Source organism: Rhinolophus ferrumequinum, chromosome 16, assembly GCF_004115265.2.
Source record: "Rhinolophus ferrumequinum isolate MPI-CBG mRhiFer1 chromosome 16, mRhiFer1_v1.p, whole genome shotgun sequence".
NCBI lineage: Eukaryota > Metazoa > Chordata > Mammalia > Chiroptera > Rhinolophidae > Rhinolophus > Rhinolophus ferrumequinum.
In genome coordinates, this window is record NC_046299.1 from 11,803,695 (window position 1) to 11,820,342 (window position 16,648).

At 38.4% G+C, this 16,648-nt stretch overlaps 1 protein-coding gene across 2 annotated transcripts in view; it reads left to right on the top strand.

Annotated features, from left to right (window-relative positions):
* Window positions 1–16,648, top strand: part of SHTN1 (shootin 1) — a 94,803-nt gene that overhangs the window by 73,916 nt on the left and 4,239 nt on the right. Inside the window, exons 15-16 of one of the 2 annotated variants that reach the window (XM_033130810.1) lie at window positions 1,457–1,577; window positions 5,497–5,689. The exons of the other annotated variant lie outside the window; for it this stretch is intronic. Of the exons in view, the coding sequence (XP_032986701.1) occupies window positions 1,457–1,577; window positions 5,497–5,689 (314 nt within the window). The remainder of the gene's footprint in view (window positions 1–1,456; window positions 1,578–5,496; window positions 5,690–16,648) is intronic. 2 annotated transcript variants of the gene reach the window in all.

Here is a 16,648-nt window from a genome sequence, read left to right on the forward strand (position 1 = left end):
CGTGAGTCTTATCTAAGTATGTTACACCTCAGTTTGGGTTGGGCATCTGACAGCAAAAGAATATAATCTCCTAATCTCGTTAGTCAAGTTCCTCCCCAACAGACTGCTTTTGTATTACTTTATGCAGTTAAGGGGGAAATAAACTCTTCCTAAACAAAACAACATAATAGCTCATGTCATGTGAGATTTGGAATTACCTGATTTTACAAACTACGTTTTTGTTTTATAGGCTAAAGAAGAAACATGAGTTACCATTTTTAGCGAGTAGAATTCTTATAATCCTCAGGAAGTTAGCAAGGGGCAGAGAGCAGGATTAAGGCAAACCCATAGTAAATTCAGAAATGACAAAGGCTGGCCTGATTGTTCGCTTTGGTGGACAAAAGCTGCCTTCTGACTCTGGCATGAAGCCTGGCAAGTTATACCAGACGTAAGGTTCTGATTTGCTCTGTCAAAAGTTTGTGTTTCACCTGGCTTTTTTTCTTCCCAAGTCTGTGGCACGGCTGAGGAGGAATATTTCAAAGAAATAGTGGGCATTTCTTATGAAAAAAAGTAGACCCCTTATAATGGTGGGGTGCTAAATCCTTACATAGAAGAAGTGCATCACGTGGTCTTCTGTACAAATGCTTGACTGGTAACGGAGGTGGAAAGCCATGGCTCTCCCTCCATAACATACTTCCTAGAGGAGCCAGGGCAGGGAGGGAACCATTGTCTGGGACTTTCTCTGTCGTCTTGAAAGTCGGTACCCATTTCAGCAGGAGCACAGCTTTATGGCATCTCTTGTTTCCTCCAGAAGCTTCTGGGCCCTGAAGAATACATTCACAGCCCCCTCTGTTAGAATTATGGAATCATGATGCCGGGCCCTTCCTTGCCTCTTTCACAATGAAGTCAAGGTGTGCTCAGTGCAGCCCTTCTTTGGGTAGGCCACTGGACAGTGTTAGGTGCCTCTGTTGGCAGCTACGATACCACTGTCAGCCGTTGTGCAGCCAGGTCATTGCCTCTGAAAACGCAGCTACACATTTTTCAGTGCCACAAAAGGATTTGGGTTCAGTAGCTTGTAGCTGCCGTATCAAGATAACCTTCTAAGGTGAGTTCACGCTATCCATTCTCTTCTCCATGTGACCGATCAACACACATCAGAATCTTAACCATCAATGTGCAAGTACCTACCTTCCCACCACCGAATCACATATAGTTAGCTCATCAAGAGGTGTCCTTGTACTGTTCTTTGGCTACGACAGCTAATATCTTACATCAGTCGTAGCATCTTCTTAAATGATCCAACACTGTGTGTTGCACATTAAAAAATGAAACAAAACATATCTGAGTATATATAAATTTCATTTTATTTCCTAATCCGTTCAAATTCTGGTAATGTTTTGGTGGTTTGATTTTTATATTCGTTTGTGTATTGTATTAAGACATTAACCTTTTTGTTTTTGTTTTGTTTTCACTTTAGGGGACACTTAACAAATCCACTAGCTCAAGAAGCTTAAAATCCCTTGACACTGAAAACAGTGAAACTGAGTTAGAAAGGATTTTGCGTCGCAGGAAGGTGACAGCAGAAGCAGATAGCAGTAGTAAGCTGGTTTGAATTCTCCACAGCTCTACTCTTCCTCTCTGCAACATCTTCCTTGAAGTCCCTTTGTAACATGAAATCACCTTTTTAAACTTATTACATTTTTTTAATGTGATTGAGAAGTATTGGATGGTCCAAAGTACTTAAGTACTTGTCTCATAAGAACTCTTATGTATTTTTACTCATCGGTATGTTTGTTTATTTCTTTGTATCCAGTCAGGCTTTTATAGATCTGGTTTGCTTAAGGGCAAGATGCCCTTGGGTAAAGACACTCAGGATGGGCTGTGGCAACAATGTAGCACTGGGTACAGGTTCTGAAACCAGATAGTGTGAGTTTGAATCCTAGCTCTGCCGTTCACTAGCTGGTTGCTCTTAGGCCAATTCCTCAACCTCTCTGTGCCTCAATTTCTTCTATAAAGTAAGGCTAATAAAAGCACTGCCTCATAGGATTATTCTAAGGATTAAGTAAGTCAGTATATGAAAAGGATTTGTGCCCGGCACAAAGCACACAGTAATTAGCAGGAATAGTAGTAATTACACATCAGTTACAAATGCAGAGAAATCATCTTTAGCTTCATATTCATTTAGTTTATTGGCTCTGCCTGTGAACCAAGTGAATGAGAAATTCTAGTGCTCAGCAACTATAAATGACCATCTGAGCAAGTCTTGAGCTCACAGTTTGCATTTGTGTCATGATACACATGTATTAAACCTCAAAATCTGATGCAAAACTGTGTGTCTTCAGTTTTTTCCATCAGCGTGGTCACGGGTATTAGCAGAAACCTTTATGAGGTGTTCCCCTTGCGGTCAGGAGTCTGGCTTTGAAAAACTGAAGTAAAATTAATCAGCAACCATAGCCAATAGGCTGAATCTTTTAGATCCAGTTCAGTCAACTCCAAGTAGGGCATTAAAACAGTTTATTTTGCATTGCTGTCATGTTTACATCAACTTTAAGTTGCTAGAATATTAAAGATTTGGGTTTTTGATAATCAAGCTCTAGTTGTCAAAAATTGAGTCAATTGGTTCCTTAAACTGGCAACAGCATAATACCAGCCAAACCGTTATTATAAAAAAGAAAAAAACTTTTGTTTCCTCCTTAAAAAAAAAAAAAATCAGTTTTTGGTTTGGTCTGGAAATTCTGCTGTTACTATCCTGTAAGAACACTTCTCCAATAACCACCACTCAGGAAAATTAAGGGGTGCCATAGAGTTTTTTTGTTTTGTTTTTTTTTCTTTAGGATTGATTTACAAGCATTTACCAGCCTCCATAATGAATCATTATTCATTTTGTGACTTAATCAGTGCTGTTACTTTTCCAACATTTCATCCTTAAAGTACTCATGTAGCCATCATTAATTTTTAGGACATTGTGGATGCATTTTAGTGCTCTGCTATTTACATTTTGTATTTTGCACTGACCTTTTGTTCCTCCAGAAACAGTCTTACTTTACTCATGAACTTGGTCACACATGCAGCACTCACTATTTCAGAATTAGTTTTCAATGGGAGAAATGATGAAACATTTTCATTGTAGTCTGTGTGGAAATTTGAATATTTCCAAGTTGGTAGAAAGGTAGGAACACATTTAATAGACATGGTGAGAATCTTTTATTTTATTGGATATATTTCACCAATATACAAATATTCAGTGTGTCATTTGAGAAAAGTTAGAATAAGAGATCCATATTCAACAGAATCATTAATATTTGGATAGAGAAATAAAACCTGTAATTGGCAGGGTAAAAAGGAAACATACTGAGGGGAGTGACTTGTAATTGCACAAAAATTTTCTTTTGAGCTCCCTAGTAGCCAAAAAAAAAAAAAAAAAAAGAAAAAGAAAAAAAAAAGAAAGAAAAACACTTTTAAAAAAGATGTTACAAATATTTTCCTAGCATCAAACTGGAAGAGGTTTGTAAATCTTTTAATAAAGGTCATGGAATAACGGTGAAAATTCTAGGGTACAGGGGGGTGGGTGAGGAAGCTAACGCAGCACAGCTGGATGGTGAGAGCAAATTACAGGAAGGCGAAATGTGAGGTCACAAAGTGGAGAGAGGAAGCAACCTAAGGGAAGCAGAGGTTTGCAGCACTCAGATCCCAGGTTAGTTGGTAGCTCCCCCAGGTGCCAGAGAAGCACCTTTTTCTTTAGAATCTTTCTTTTGATATATTCCCTTGCTTTACCTAGACTTGTAGTCTACCAACCTGACATTTCTAAGAGCAGAAAGTGCCTCTTGGAAAACACAGGGCAGCGTAAACAGGATGCAGTAGTCATAATAATCTTAAACATTATGCATTTTTTAAAAATTTCTTTTTGTGTGTAAGGAAAACAAGAGCTCTGGCTCAGCTCACCCACTCGCCCTCCTTCTTAACTGGCTTCAGTGGCAGAACAAGCAGCAGGCGTTGGTGTATTCAGAAACGGATCTTAACTTTCTTACAAGGACAGATTATTGAAAACTATCTAGTGCCGCAGTCGACAATTACCCAAGGGCAGGATGGAGCTGTGTGGGGGGAGCAATTCTCAAATTCAGCTTCATATTTTCAGGAACTTGATTGATCTATTCTGCTCTTTTCTCTTTATTCCCACATCCCCATGCAGGATGAGGCTTAACACAGGTGTGAGGGAAAGGCCTTTTGAACCAGAATAGTCAGCAATATCACAACGCTGCCTGCCCAGATGGTACAGATGAAATAAATGAGGAAGTCGCACACTGGTATTTTGTGAGGTAAAGCTGTCCACCAGATTAGAGGGCCCCTTATCCCCCACATGGAGGTAAGGCTGAAGGAGATGCCACAACAGAATGGCCAAACAATTTTCCAGATCCTCGTAGGCAGGTTTTCCAAATTAGAACTTCATTTTCGGAGTTGGTGTGTTATACTGTTGGCAGTACGTCAGACACACTCATATACAAATGGAAGAATACAATTCCAGAGGTTAAAATTGATAATCAGGGATTAGCTAGCATTTTGGATTAGCCGCCGATACCACCTTCCATTTTAGGAGATGGTCTGACCTTTCTTAAGGGTGAAGAGACTCCCAAGTTTTGTCCTCCTCTTTCAATGTTGTCCTCTGGTTTTATTTTTAGAATTTCTACTTTAATTTGTACATTTGTGATTTATTGCTTAAATTTCTTTGTTTTAAGAGGATTCCTTCTGAAGTTTCAAGAAAGACATACTAGAATCTTGCTTTGGAAAAAAATGTACCTAGGACAGTATCTTTCTAACTAAAGATAGAAAATAAGTCAGGATAGAATTTATCTTCAATGTCTAGACTTTTTAGATTGATATGCCAATAATTTCGTTAACAAGCCCTATTCTAGATTTTTAATCTTGTCTCAAAGAGCAGAAAAGTCCAAAACTCTTTGCCACTTAATTTTTATAATCCCGTGTCTATATATTAACAGGAAATAAATCCACTTCTCAATCACATTAAAATGAAAATGTTCATAAAAGCTGTTTAATACTCCAGAAGTCTTCATGAGCCTTTTGAAAAGAGCCTTTGACATCATTCTGTTTTTTGTTTTAAATGCTGAGTTGAGTTTTGGGAGGAATTAACTCTTGAGAGGCCAAATGGTTCAAGTAGGGCTTTCAGAAAGCCATACTCTGAGAAGAAAAGCGTTTTCACAATTCCAATGTTTCTAAGGACTCTGGTCAGTGAGGGAACCATGGCCTGGGGTTTTGTGGTTTCTTAAAGGTCTGTACACAATTTCTCAGCGTGGTCCTGGTGCTTTGAAAAGCAGTAGTACCACCAAAGCAGAGCACATTTCTAATAGGCACATTTTTTTCAGCATGCTCTTGAAATTTTAACAAAATTTTAACAGTGGCCTTTTCACTTCCTGAGGGATTTTCAGCTAATCTGTTTTTCAGGACCATATTAACCAGCATCGCACAGAATTATTAAACTTGAGGTATGTGTTTGGTTTTAAGGTCCAACCGGGATATTAGCCACCTCAGAGTCCAAATCCATGCCAGTGTTGGGTTCTGTATCCAGTGTAACAAAAACAGCCTTGAACAAGAAAACTCTGGAGGCAGAATTCAACAGCCCGTCCCCCCCAACACCTGAGCCAGGTGAAGGGTCGTGTAAATTGGAAGGATGCACACGTTCCAAGGTTACATTTCAGTAAGTAATGATGCTCTTTACTAAATAGTGTGTAGAAGAATCTGTGATAACTAACTCGTGTGTTACTTTGCTTTATTTCTCGTTAGAGAGATTTTGATTGGTTAGCCAATAAATTCTCTTCTTTCTTCGTTTGATGAGCCAAATTTTGATTCTAGGCTCCTAGCTTAGAGGTCTTATTCTGATCCAAAGCAGATCATGTGTAAAGAGAATTCCTGCCCTAAACTAGTTTGATAATCAGGATCTTCTTCTACACAAAAAAATGACCTGGATGATGCTTATTCAGCATCAGAAGACGCTTCATCCTTCTTTCAAGATTAAATGCTTAGATCATCCTTCTTAATGGTTCATGAGCAGCTGAAGAAGATACGAGGTCTTTGAAGAGTACATTTTTACAGCCTTATTTTCTGGTCCTCAGTTAAAGATATGCCTTAATATTGCTATGTCCTGAGGATGAAGACATACTATGTAAAGAGTTATCTGTATAGATCTGCTTGAAAGTGGCGCTTTGTCACAGCGTTCATCTTGCTGTTGAATGTGTTCCCAACAGATCTGTAGAAGATCAGTTTGTCTTAGAACAATGGCAAGCTCTTTTTTGAAATTAGTCTAGTTTTGCTTTAATTCCCTTGCCAGGATGTCAGGGGCGTTGTCACTTAAAGAAAACGAAGAGGTGAGACAAATCAGATCAGCCGAATATTGTAATCGGAGTTCATTAAATCTCTGATTTCCTGTTCTATCAGGAGAGAAAGAATTTTTTTTTTTTTTTTTTTTTTTTTTTTTTTTTGTCGTTCTACCTGTCTTAGTTTAAAAGGTGAAACCTGGACAAATGAACTTGAAATTCAATGTAGATCTATTTTTGCCAACTGGTATTTCCTTCCACTCTTGCGTTTCTCATTGGTGCTGTTAACTTGTTTTTTTCTCTTTGGGAATGAATAGCCTTCTTTGCTGATCTACAGTTTTATCTAATTTCATTGTATTTAAGAGCACGTTCTGTCCTGCAGTCATGTGTTTCCTTTCTTTTGACTCCAGTCATTTGAACAGTTCTAACAGAAAGATGATCTATAGTCATTCTTCATCTTTCCTATTAAATTTGTTTAACACCTAATTTGACATCAACAATCTGGCTACATTTGAACCGATATCCAGACACAAAAGCAATTTGGCTGAGACAAGTTAGTTTCTGAGAAATGCTTGAGTGTGTGTGTATAGATTTTTTTTTTTCCCCTTACCATTTTACACAGATAATCTTAATCAGAAAATACTGCAACTCCTTCCTCCTTTTGTCTGCCTTTTATTCTCCAAAAGTAAGTGGAAATTACATTCCCAAGAAAGGAAATGAAATAATTGCAGGCCCAAGGTCTGCAAAGTGTGTGTTGAATTGACAGTGAAAAGGATCCATTTGTTGACAGACACAGTTGTTAGATGCCATAAAGGCCTATGTGAGCTCAATTTATTTCTCATCTTGCTTGTTCAATGACTGCTTAAGAGACACATTTCAACTTAATTTATCTACTTAAAGCACTAATACAAATACTCTCTGCTGCTGTATTAACTTTTAAACTTGGTAACCTGATGCTTGATTATTCACTGCTCAACATTCTTCAGCTGAAATAACTAAGGCCACGTTATTTTCATATTGAAAGTCATTTAGCAAAGAAGCGTGCCTTTCTGAAAACTCGGTTCCTTAAGTACAATTAGACTATCCAAATGAATCCAAGTATTTTGTGTATGTACCTGGTGATTATTCCCTTCTTACCCCGGCACACTTCATTCGTGTTTACACCTAGCTTTTTAATGAGGAAAAGAAGTGAAAACTCATGTGATTTATCAGGCTTCCTTGAAACTGGTCTAGCTGCCGTCAACGAGAAGGGTTATTTGCAGCGCTGTTTCTGGCTGCCTCTGACCAGCACGTTCACTCTGTTGTACAAACCGCGAAGTAGAGCCAACCACAGTGTCTTTGCCCCTAGACCTGAATTGCCAAAGCACTTTGAAGTCAGACCACTTAAGAAGTGAAATGTTTCCTCTGCTTCTTAAAACTCTTTGCACTCTAGTAGTTGCATCTTTATTTTGATCTGTGGTGACACCACCATAGTGTTTCAGGTGAGTGTCCCTGTCAGCTCTTGACAGAGAATCAAGGTCCAGGGAGGATGTCAGTCATAGCAGGCTCTAGTACATACGAGTACACTGTGACACACATGCGCACACACGCACCAGTCCCTACCACTCTTACCCTCTCCTCCTCCCCCCACTTTGGCCTCTCTGGCCAGGTATCAAGCCACCCTTGCCCTTTGCTTTTGCTGTCCCTTTTGCCTAGAATGCACTCCCCCGGTAGCTACATGACTTGCTATCTCACCTCCATCATTTCTTTGTTCAAATGTTATCTTTTCAGTAAGGCCTACCCTGACCATCCTATTTAAAATTGTAACTCGTCTTCCTCTAAACTTGGATTCACCCTTAACCTACTCCATTTTTCTGTGTAGCAGTTATTTTCTAATATTTACTGCTTATTTTCTCTCTTCCCCTGCTAGAATGTAAGCTCCGTAAGGGTAGGAATTTTTTTTTTGTCTGCTCTGTTGCCAGGTATATGTCAAACACTTGGAAAAATTCCTGCCTTATTATTAGGTAGACTCTCAGTAAATACTTGTTGAATAGATGAATGAATGTGTATATTTTTAGTATCAAAAGCAGGATATCAATTAAATGGAATAGTCAGTTAACCAGCATTCCCCTATTATTCAACAGTCAAAAGCTGAATAATATTTTTGTTTGTTGTTTGGTTGGCATATCTGCTTTTAAAACATTGTCTCAAAGGCTCAGGAGTTGTTTACATTCAGCTCAGTCTTGCATATTTCCTGTGTCTTTGTACTTACACAACATAAAGTTATCGGAGACAACAGAATACCCAGAAAGTTCAGACATTTTCACTTGGTTGGCCTCAGGTGGACAGGACAGAGTGCTTACCTACTAAGAAAGGTTTTAAAGTAAGAGTAGAAGCAAAGATGTTTTCTGCATAAGATCTTCACTTAAGCAGAAAATTAAATAACATCAGGCTATTCCTGGAAATTTTTTTTCTTTTAAGAAATTCTGAAAATCGACATATGTATGTATTCCAAATAATTGAGTAACTCCTGTCTGGTAAATTCTAGAGCTAGAGATACATACAGTATATGGATTTACTTCTTGGGGACTTATAAGAATCCAAGAGACACTTTTAATACTTAATTACAAGGATTAAAGTTAACATTCTTATCCCAGCCTAAACAAAGCATGGTGTTTTGTGTGGTTTTTTTTTTTTTGCTTGATATCAGAAGCTTATTTTATTTATTAGTTTGTTTCTCCATAGCTACAGTTCTTTTGTTTTTGTTTTTTGTTTAAGAAAAAGAGGAAGATAGTCAGGACTTGGAGAAGCCTAATGGTTTCTATTTCTGTTTTAATAATAGCGTTAGAAATATTTGTCCTGTTAATTATTTCTCATAAGTATATACTATCTAGTAATAATATCTTAAGTCTAACAGTGAATTTGAATGTCATTAATTCTGGCTAGTTATAATTCAGACAGGAATTATACTCATAATCTCCTTTTATGCTATAAGGGATAAAGAGCTGGGCAAGCAAATGAACAATATGAACTTGATTTTTGCTTCTGTGCTCTTTCCTTTTGAGTAATTTGATTGTGTTAAAATATAGTGAGTCTCATTGATTCAAGCTAATCTCAATGGGTGGATGGTTAATTAATATAAAATAGGGAAAATGCCAAATTACAGAATTAAAAAAAATAACTTTTATTACTTTCAGACAGCTACCGTCCCTGAAAAACAGGCTGTTACACAGGATCAGAAAAACTAAGAATCATTTGTATTTTCACCAGTAAAAAAAGTCTGTAGACTGGAGGGAGTAACAAGGAAACTCAGTTGTCTAAACCATTGTCTTTCCATATATGGACAGGGTGGCAAGCACATTGGATTATTTCCAGAACCAGATCTCTGCCATCAGCCATAAATTTGCCATCGTTGCAATATATTTTTTCTATTGTGACACAGACACTTGACATGCCTCCCAATCACATGTGCAGAAAAGTACCATGCATACGGTCACCCCAGAGGGGTCAGTGCCTAACCTTTCTTCTTTCACTCGTCAGGTTGACTAGTTACAAATTTACACATTCTGGAACATCGATTAATGGGCAATTAGGAAATGAATACTTCAGAAACACATGTAGGTTTGAGCAATAAGTAAGAAAACGTGGTACACCTAGACCTGGGTACAGTTGTCTTCCATTTTCGTCCTGTGTGAGATACCTGAAACGTGTTAGCTCTGCTATCCACAGAACGCAGAAGTCTGATGTTCCTGATTGATATCTGTGAAGTAAGTTGGGAAAACATTTTGGGGGTGAAGCGGGCGGTAAAAGCCTACAATATTCCATTGCTTGGGTTTTTCCTTTTTTTTAGTTAATAACTTCTATTACTTGTCATCAAGGTATATTAATATAGATCCATATTATCATACTATTCATCCAAGAGGAAATGTGCTTGTGTTGTGTTGCTGTAGGCAGAACATATATGTTGATTAGAGATGCCTGCTATAGTTAATGGAACCAGTTTCCATGTTGGGGGTTCAGGACTTTGGAATTTGCTTCAATGATGTTGTGTTGTTTTTACGGTATTTCACTACCATCTCTTAAAGCCAGATGCTTTCATGTATTATTCTGTCCATTAATGTTTGTGCGTAGGTGCCCATTTGAATGGACATATCTCCATTTCACAGATGAGAAAACTGAGGCTCAGTGAGGCAAACAATTTGCCCTCAGTTCTATTCCTAATCGATAGTTGGGTCAGATTTCATTTGAACCTTTTTCGTCCTGTCTGCAAAGCCCACGCTTTTGAACTATATAGCATGCTGCGTTGAGTGTATTAAAAGATCAAGGAATAGAAGAAAGTAACCATTAGGTTTCTTCTACTGAATAATTCCGCAATGTCTCCATTAGCCTCGTGACACTCACATCCTGCTCCTCTGACCCCACATACTCACAGTGTCATGGCTTTCTTTCTCCCTCCTCTTCTCACGGCTAACCCAAACAATGAAAACATCTCTTGCAAAGGGAAGAAAACGTTAGCCAGTAAAACAGTTCTGCAAAGGAGCGAGAACCTGAATTAGCAAGAACATTTAAGAATAGTTGGAAAGAAATTGTTTTAGTGTTTTTCGTGTCAAATGTCCAATAAATGGGCATGCTTCACAAATAGACTGGAAAGTACCGTTACCAGAATCCCAGCCTCAGCTGCTTTAGTCTGTGGCATAAATTTCGTTTACACCATGGTTGGTTTGTCTGTTTTTAATTTTATTGGGGAATATTGGGGAACAGTGTGTTTCTCCAGGGCCCATCAGCTCCAAGCCGTTGTCCTTCAGTCTAGTTGTGGAGGGCGCAGCTCAGCTCCAAGTCTGGCTGCCGTTTTCAATCTCTAGTTGCAGGGGGCGCAGCCCACCATCCCATGGGGGAATTGAACCGGCAACCTTGCTGTTGAGAGCTCGCGCTCTAACCACCTGAGCCATCCGGCTGCCCCTCCGGAAGCTCAGCAGCAGCTTGTTGTCTTCAATCTCGTTGTGGAGGGCGCAGCTCACTGGCCCAAGTGGGAATTGACTCAGCAACCCTGTTGTTCAGAGCTCGTGCTCTAACCAAGTGAGCCATCCGGCCTCCCAATTTACACATTTTTTATTTGTTGACATTTCAAATGTGTTGAATAGTTTATTCCTACAAGTCAGATACCTAGAAAATACCCGACTCTAATCATTGGATTAGAAAGGTTCTTTACTAAATGGTAATACAATGTAATGTAAAGGTGACTCACTGTGTATCCAGCCGTTTCGTACATTCGACAGCCAAAAATAAATTTGATTGTTGTATCCACTCTATGCTGTACCTCTTGGAGACAACTCCATCTTTAGTCAGTTACTGGCTAGCTCCTTAAGTTTGTGCTTAGGTGCCCATTTGTCATCATGTTTTACGATATCTCTATTATAGAGAGAGGCAGGACAAGTGGGCCTACAGTGTAGAGAAAGAAGTAAGCAGATCTCAAAAGAGTTCCACGTCACAGTCAGGCAGACACCCAAGATAATCTTGTGGTCTTGTCATCTTGCTTTTTTGTCTCTGAGCAGTCTCATCTCGAAGTAGCCCTGCTCGTCCCTATTGGGCTTTATTCATCCATGCTCACTTTTTTTATTAATTACTTTCAGGAAGGTGAATATCCTCTTGAGAATTACCAGTAAACAGGCAGTCAACCTCAAAGGTGATTTTTCATTTCATCCAGTTACAGTTCTTGTATAAAAGTTGGCTTCAAGAGGGAGAGCCCATTTGAAAGTGAACTCAGGTTCCATTGTAATCGGTGTGAGTTGTAGTGATTTCGTAGCTGTGTCCTCGTCTCTTGGTCATTCTCCAAGATGCTTTGTAGCCACAATCACCAGAGACTCTTCCAGTTAACCCTTCTCTACCTCATCATGCTTCTCTTCACTCCCCATCTCCCCAAAACGCTAAGCTTTATCAAGCTCTTTTAATTTTCTTTTTTAACCCACCAGACAGGCTTCTAGTTTGCCTTTGTTGTTTGGGAGGTCAAAATAGGTCACATTAAGCCCTGGAAGAATTTAAAAAACAAAAGCACATGTAGCAATTACAGGACTTCAGTTTCAATAGAAAACTGCTCATTTCCAATAAAAGCATTTTTTAAAAAAATTTTAATTTGCATTTATTTTGTGATCTATGGTATACATGTGACTTTTGGCCCCACCAGATTTATTTTTGTAAGAGTTCATCCTGTTTGAGCCATTAACTGAATACCAAAGGTTAGTTGATAAAAATGTTAGATATCTCTTAGTGTGATCAAACATTTCTGAGACAGAAAAAAAAATCAAATTGCTTTTCAGGTTTTCAATGAAAAGTAAGATTGATTTCATTATTGTTTGACCTCTAACTGGTCTCTTCATTTTTATTTCATTATTTCCAGTATGAAACTAATGTGGAAAAATGAAATTGAAAAGCACGGCTCTTTTGGATTGGAGCTAGAGAATCTGAGCCTTTGAATTTGTTACCAAACAGAAATTGAGATTCTTAACTTTTAGGGAAACTTAGCTTAAATTATTCTCTCAAATATTGATCACAGCTGGAAATTAATTTGGTTGCTCATGCAACTATTCCTGAAGAGAGATTTGGGTCAACATTTTGTTCAAATGGAAAATAGAGGAGTTCCGTTAGTCCCCCTGGTGGAAAGTGTACGTTTTCTTTCTCTTATTCCACCTCCACCATTTCCTCATCTCCTCTTCTCCTCTCTCCCCTTTTGTGTATGTGTATACGCTCACGTGTGTGCATGTGTGCGTGGTGTGGAGCAGAGAATGAAGGGCACCTTTCCTGTACTTAGTAAAAATTTGTTTCCGAGTCGAGACTACTAGCTAGCAGAATGAACGGCATGGAAGTTACTGCTTAATCTGACGCTCTTATACAATTAAAGGATTTGTTCTGCTCTGCACTGTAATCTTAGTACTGCTGAATTGTGTACTGACACTGCAGGAAACAGCTAGGCTGGGCAAAGCACGACTACAATGGTTCTCCTTGTGTGCCTGTACATGGACCATTAAGTTTCAACAACAAAATTAGCAGAACAACTGGATGTTCTGGAAGTTGAGATCCCCTCACTTAGTCTTTTTTCCTACCCCCCAAGGAGTTATCCTGTGGATTGCCCGGAAGATCCGCCTGTCAGTTTAGTCTTACAAGTGTTCTGAGTTGCTGTACAGACAGACAGCAACTTCCTTCCAGATTAATTGTTGAGGCTGTATTACATACAGCTACTGTTAAAATTCTGTTGAGTAAATCTCAAAATGACTGTTAAAACACTGCTGAGTAATTCTCAATTCTCTCAAAGAATTAATTGCCTTCTAACACTTGCCTCCAGTTGCAAAGACCTGTGCTTTTAAGAGACTTAGCCTAAAGTATAGCACTTCTGCAGAACCAAATTGCTTTTGGTGTTTTGCAATCTTTTTTTAAAACATCTCCCAATAGTCTCTGCAGTACTTGTGTTTCCTTTTATTTGTGTGTAGTGGACTCGAGGGGAGATTTTTTTTTATTCATTCAAATAGAAGTAGCCGACTAAACCTTAGATGCAATTTCAGATTTAAGGATAAATTGACCTAACTTCTGAAATCTCATAAACACATTTCATTTGAAATATACTTTGTCATAACTATATGAAAAATAGCACACTAAATTCTGTGTGACTTCCCATCTTAAAAGAGATTTTAAAGTATATAATATAGTAAATTTAAAGAAAAACCTTTACAAATTTAAACATATTGTTTGGAAAACTTAGAATGAAAATGGTGAGCATTTTGGGCATGGCAGCTTTCTTGAGGAGCCAGTGTTATACGAATGTGGTGAATTTTGTGGAAGACTTTATATCTCTTAAAATGTTTCTTTAAATAACATTCAGTTTTAATAATTGGGATGTGAATAGATTTTTCCCACGAAAAGCTTTAAAAGTAGCCCCCAAAAAGTATTGCGTACTTTCAGAATCTTTGCCTGAGCTATTAGGTTGGTGCAAAAGTAATTGCGGTTTTTGCAATATATTTTTTCAACCTGTTAATTCCTTTTAATAAACCGCAGTTACTTTTGCACCAGCCTCATAAAATCAGTCTTCCTTCACGCTTTATCAGTGTTGATTTTACTAGCGAGAACGATTCACTTTCCCGAGCCTCCGTGGATCAGTGTATTTTGGAATCTGTAAATGTCCACAGTTCAGCTTACCCTGGAAGAAGAAAAGAGCTGGGGCGAGGCTTTGTAGCATGCCCGTGGTCTGCGAGGTAACCCCTGTACTGCGATGCCTGTGCTGCAGCTTCTCCATTCAAAGAAATAGGGCTGAGTGTGGACACAGAGGTCCCTGCCCAGCCATTGTTACCTCTGTCAGAAAGGGATTCTCATTCATCTTGAGGGCAAATCAGTGCCTAGAAGCCGATGGCAGATTTTCGACCATGGCGGTATGATGCTGTTTAACAATGTTATTTTTTTCATAATTTAAAATGGTATCTATTTTTCCCCCAAATAGAAGCTGACCCAAATCGACAAACTATTCTCTGAGCTAAAATGGAGTTTCAAAAAGTACACAAAGCCAAAAGAAATGAGCTTTGTTCTACCTTTATTATATTGAAAAGTATTAGCATTGGTAATAATATAGAAAGTGTTATTTTATGTTTGAAACTGTACTTTGGGAAATTTTGGATAAGTGTATTAAAATCTGAAAAATAGGGTGTCTGAGAGAAACAATAAAAACTACGTCTGCTGTAATGCCATTACTGCTGTAGTGACTGTATAAAAAGGCTTGAGGGGGGAAAAAAGACTTCTTATTTTACACAAGGGAAAGTATAAAACTGACTTCCTCTTTGGAGTTTTCCCAGGAAACTACTTTATAAAGACAAATTTAAATCTTTCCGTTTTCTGTCCTTGAAGGTGGTAAATATGATTGCAGCTTTATCCATTTTATTGTAAATGAAACAGAGTTCAGACCGTCCGGCTGTGCGTCATTTGTTGGATGGCTGCCACAGACTAATGCAGACGTCCCACTGTGAGACCAGAGAAGAACTATACTTTGATTCACCAGATTGTGTTAAATAGTCCAGCTGTTGCGATTTGAAAGATAGTTACCTCAGAAGTGAAATAGAAATGAACTTGGCATTTATGCCTCAAACCATTTTTATACTGTTTGGCAATCAGCTTTTCAGAGGTAGCATTTTATAAAATAACTCTTACGGCTTAAAAGTTTCATTCACTGTAATATTCAAAATGTCCCACCTTTATATTATCAGTAAAATTAAGCTTGAGTGATATGCAGAATTTGCATGAAATAAGCATTTCCCCCTTCATTTCATGAGCTTTGATTGTATTCAATTGAGCTCAGAACCATGTCTATTAGGGCTCTTTGGGGCATTAGTTAATTTGAATTGCAGCCGAAATGTTAGCTAGAATGTTGTTGAATATAATTGGAACGTGGAAAGTTGATTTTGAAAGGTATTTCATTGAATGCAAACAATGATGTGCTTTTTAAAAATTAGAATGCTATGCTTTCATGTCTTGTAACACAGTCTGAGAAATCACTGAGTTCTTTCTAAAGTTCAGCTTTGACAATACTGTTTGCAGTGTTCTGATTCTTCTGGTACCAGAACGGTTTGGAGTCAAGTCTTTCCTTTTACCAGCAAGTGGCCCCACCTGTCCGAGCCCCACAGTCTGCTCTCTTGCAGTTGGGGAAAATAGCTGGTTTCTGAAAGAGCACCCAAGTTGTGCTTGGACATCAGGCTTCATAGAGTGCCATAGGTTGGTATATTGTCTCCTAGCTTTCATTTAGTTTTCTGGTTTTTCTTTTAGTCTTGAAATAGCCCTTGAGAAAACAATCTGAAATGACCTGTGATAATATCTATATGAATGGATCATAAATGACTACCCGTATGTTGTGGTAAGAAAAAAAATATTGGATGGGAAATCAATATTCCACAGTTTTAGTCCTGTATTTCCTGTGAACAAGTATGTGCCCTTGGACAAATCATCTAACTCACTATTCTTTAGTGTCTTCATCTGACCGATGAAAAGGGATCACTGATCCCTGTCAACCTGAATATCCCATGATTTTGGTCTTTATCTCACCTATAAAATGTAAGTTTTACTTGGAGATTTTGTAGCATACAGGAGAATGTCTGCCCTACTTTTCACGAGTACTGAGTTTTAGTTCCTTATATGTGGTCATTGCCCTTAGATGAAGAATTAAAGTAGAAAAAGTGAACGGAACAATAGTCCACTGTAGTTCCTTCTGGATTGTTGCATTTGAATGCCTGGGGTTTTTACCTTGGGGAAGCAGCTTCATATTTAACCTTCTAGAACCTGCCACTACAGCTGCTAAGAGCAAGAGTCTAGGTCTTTGGCGCCATCACTGTTAGGGC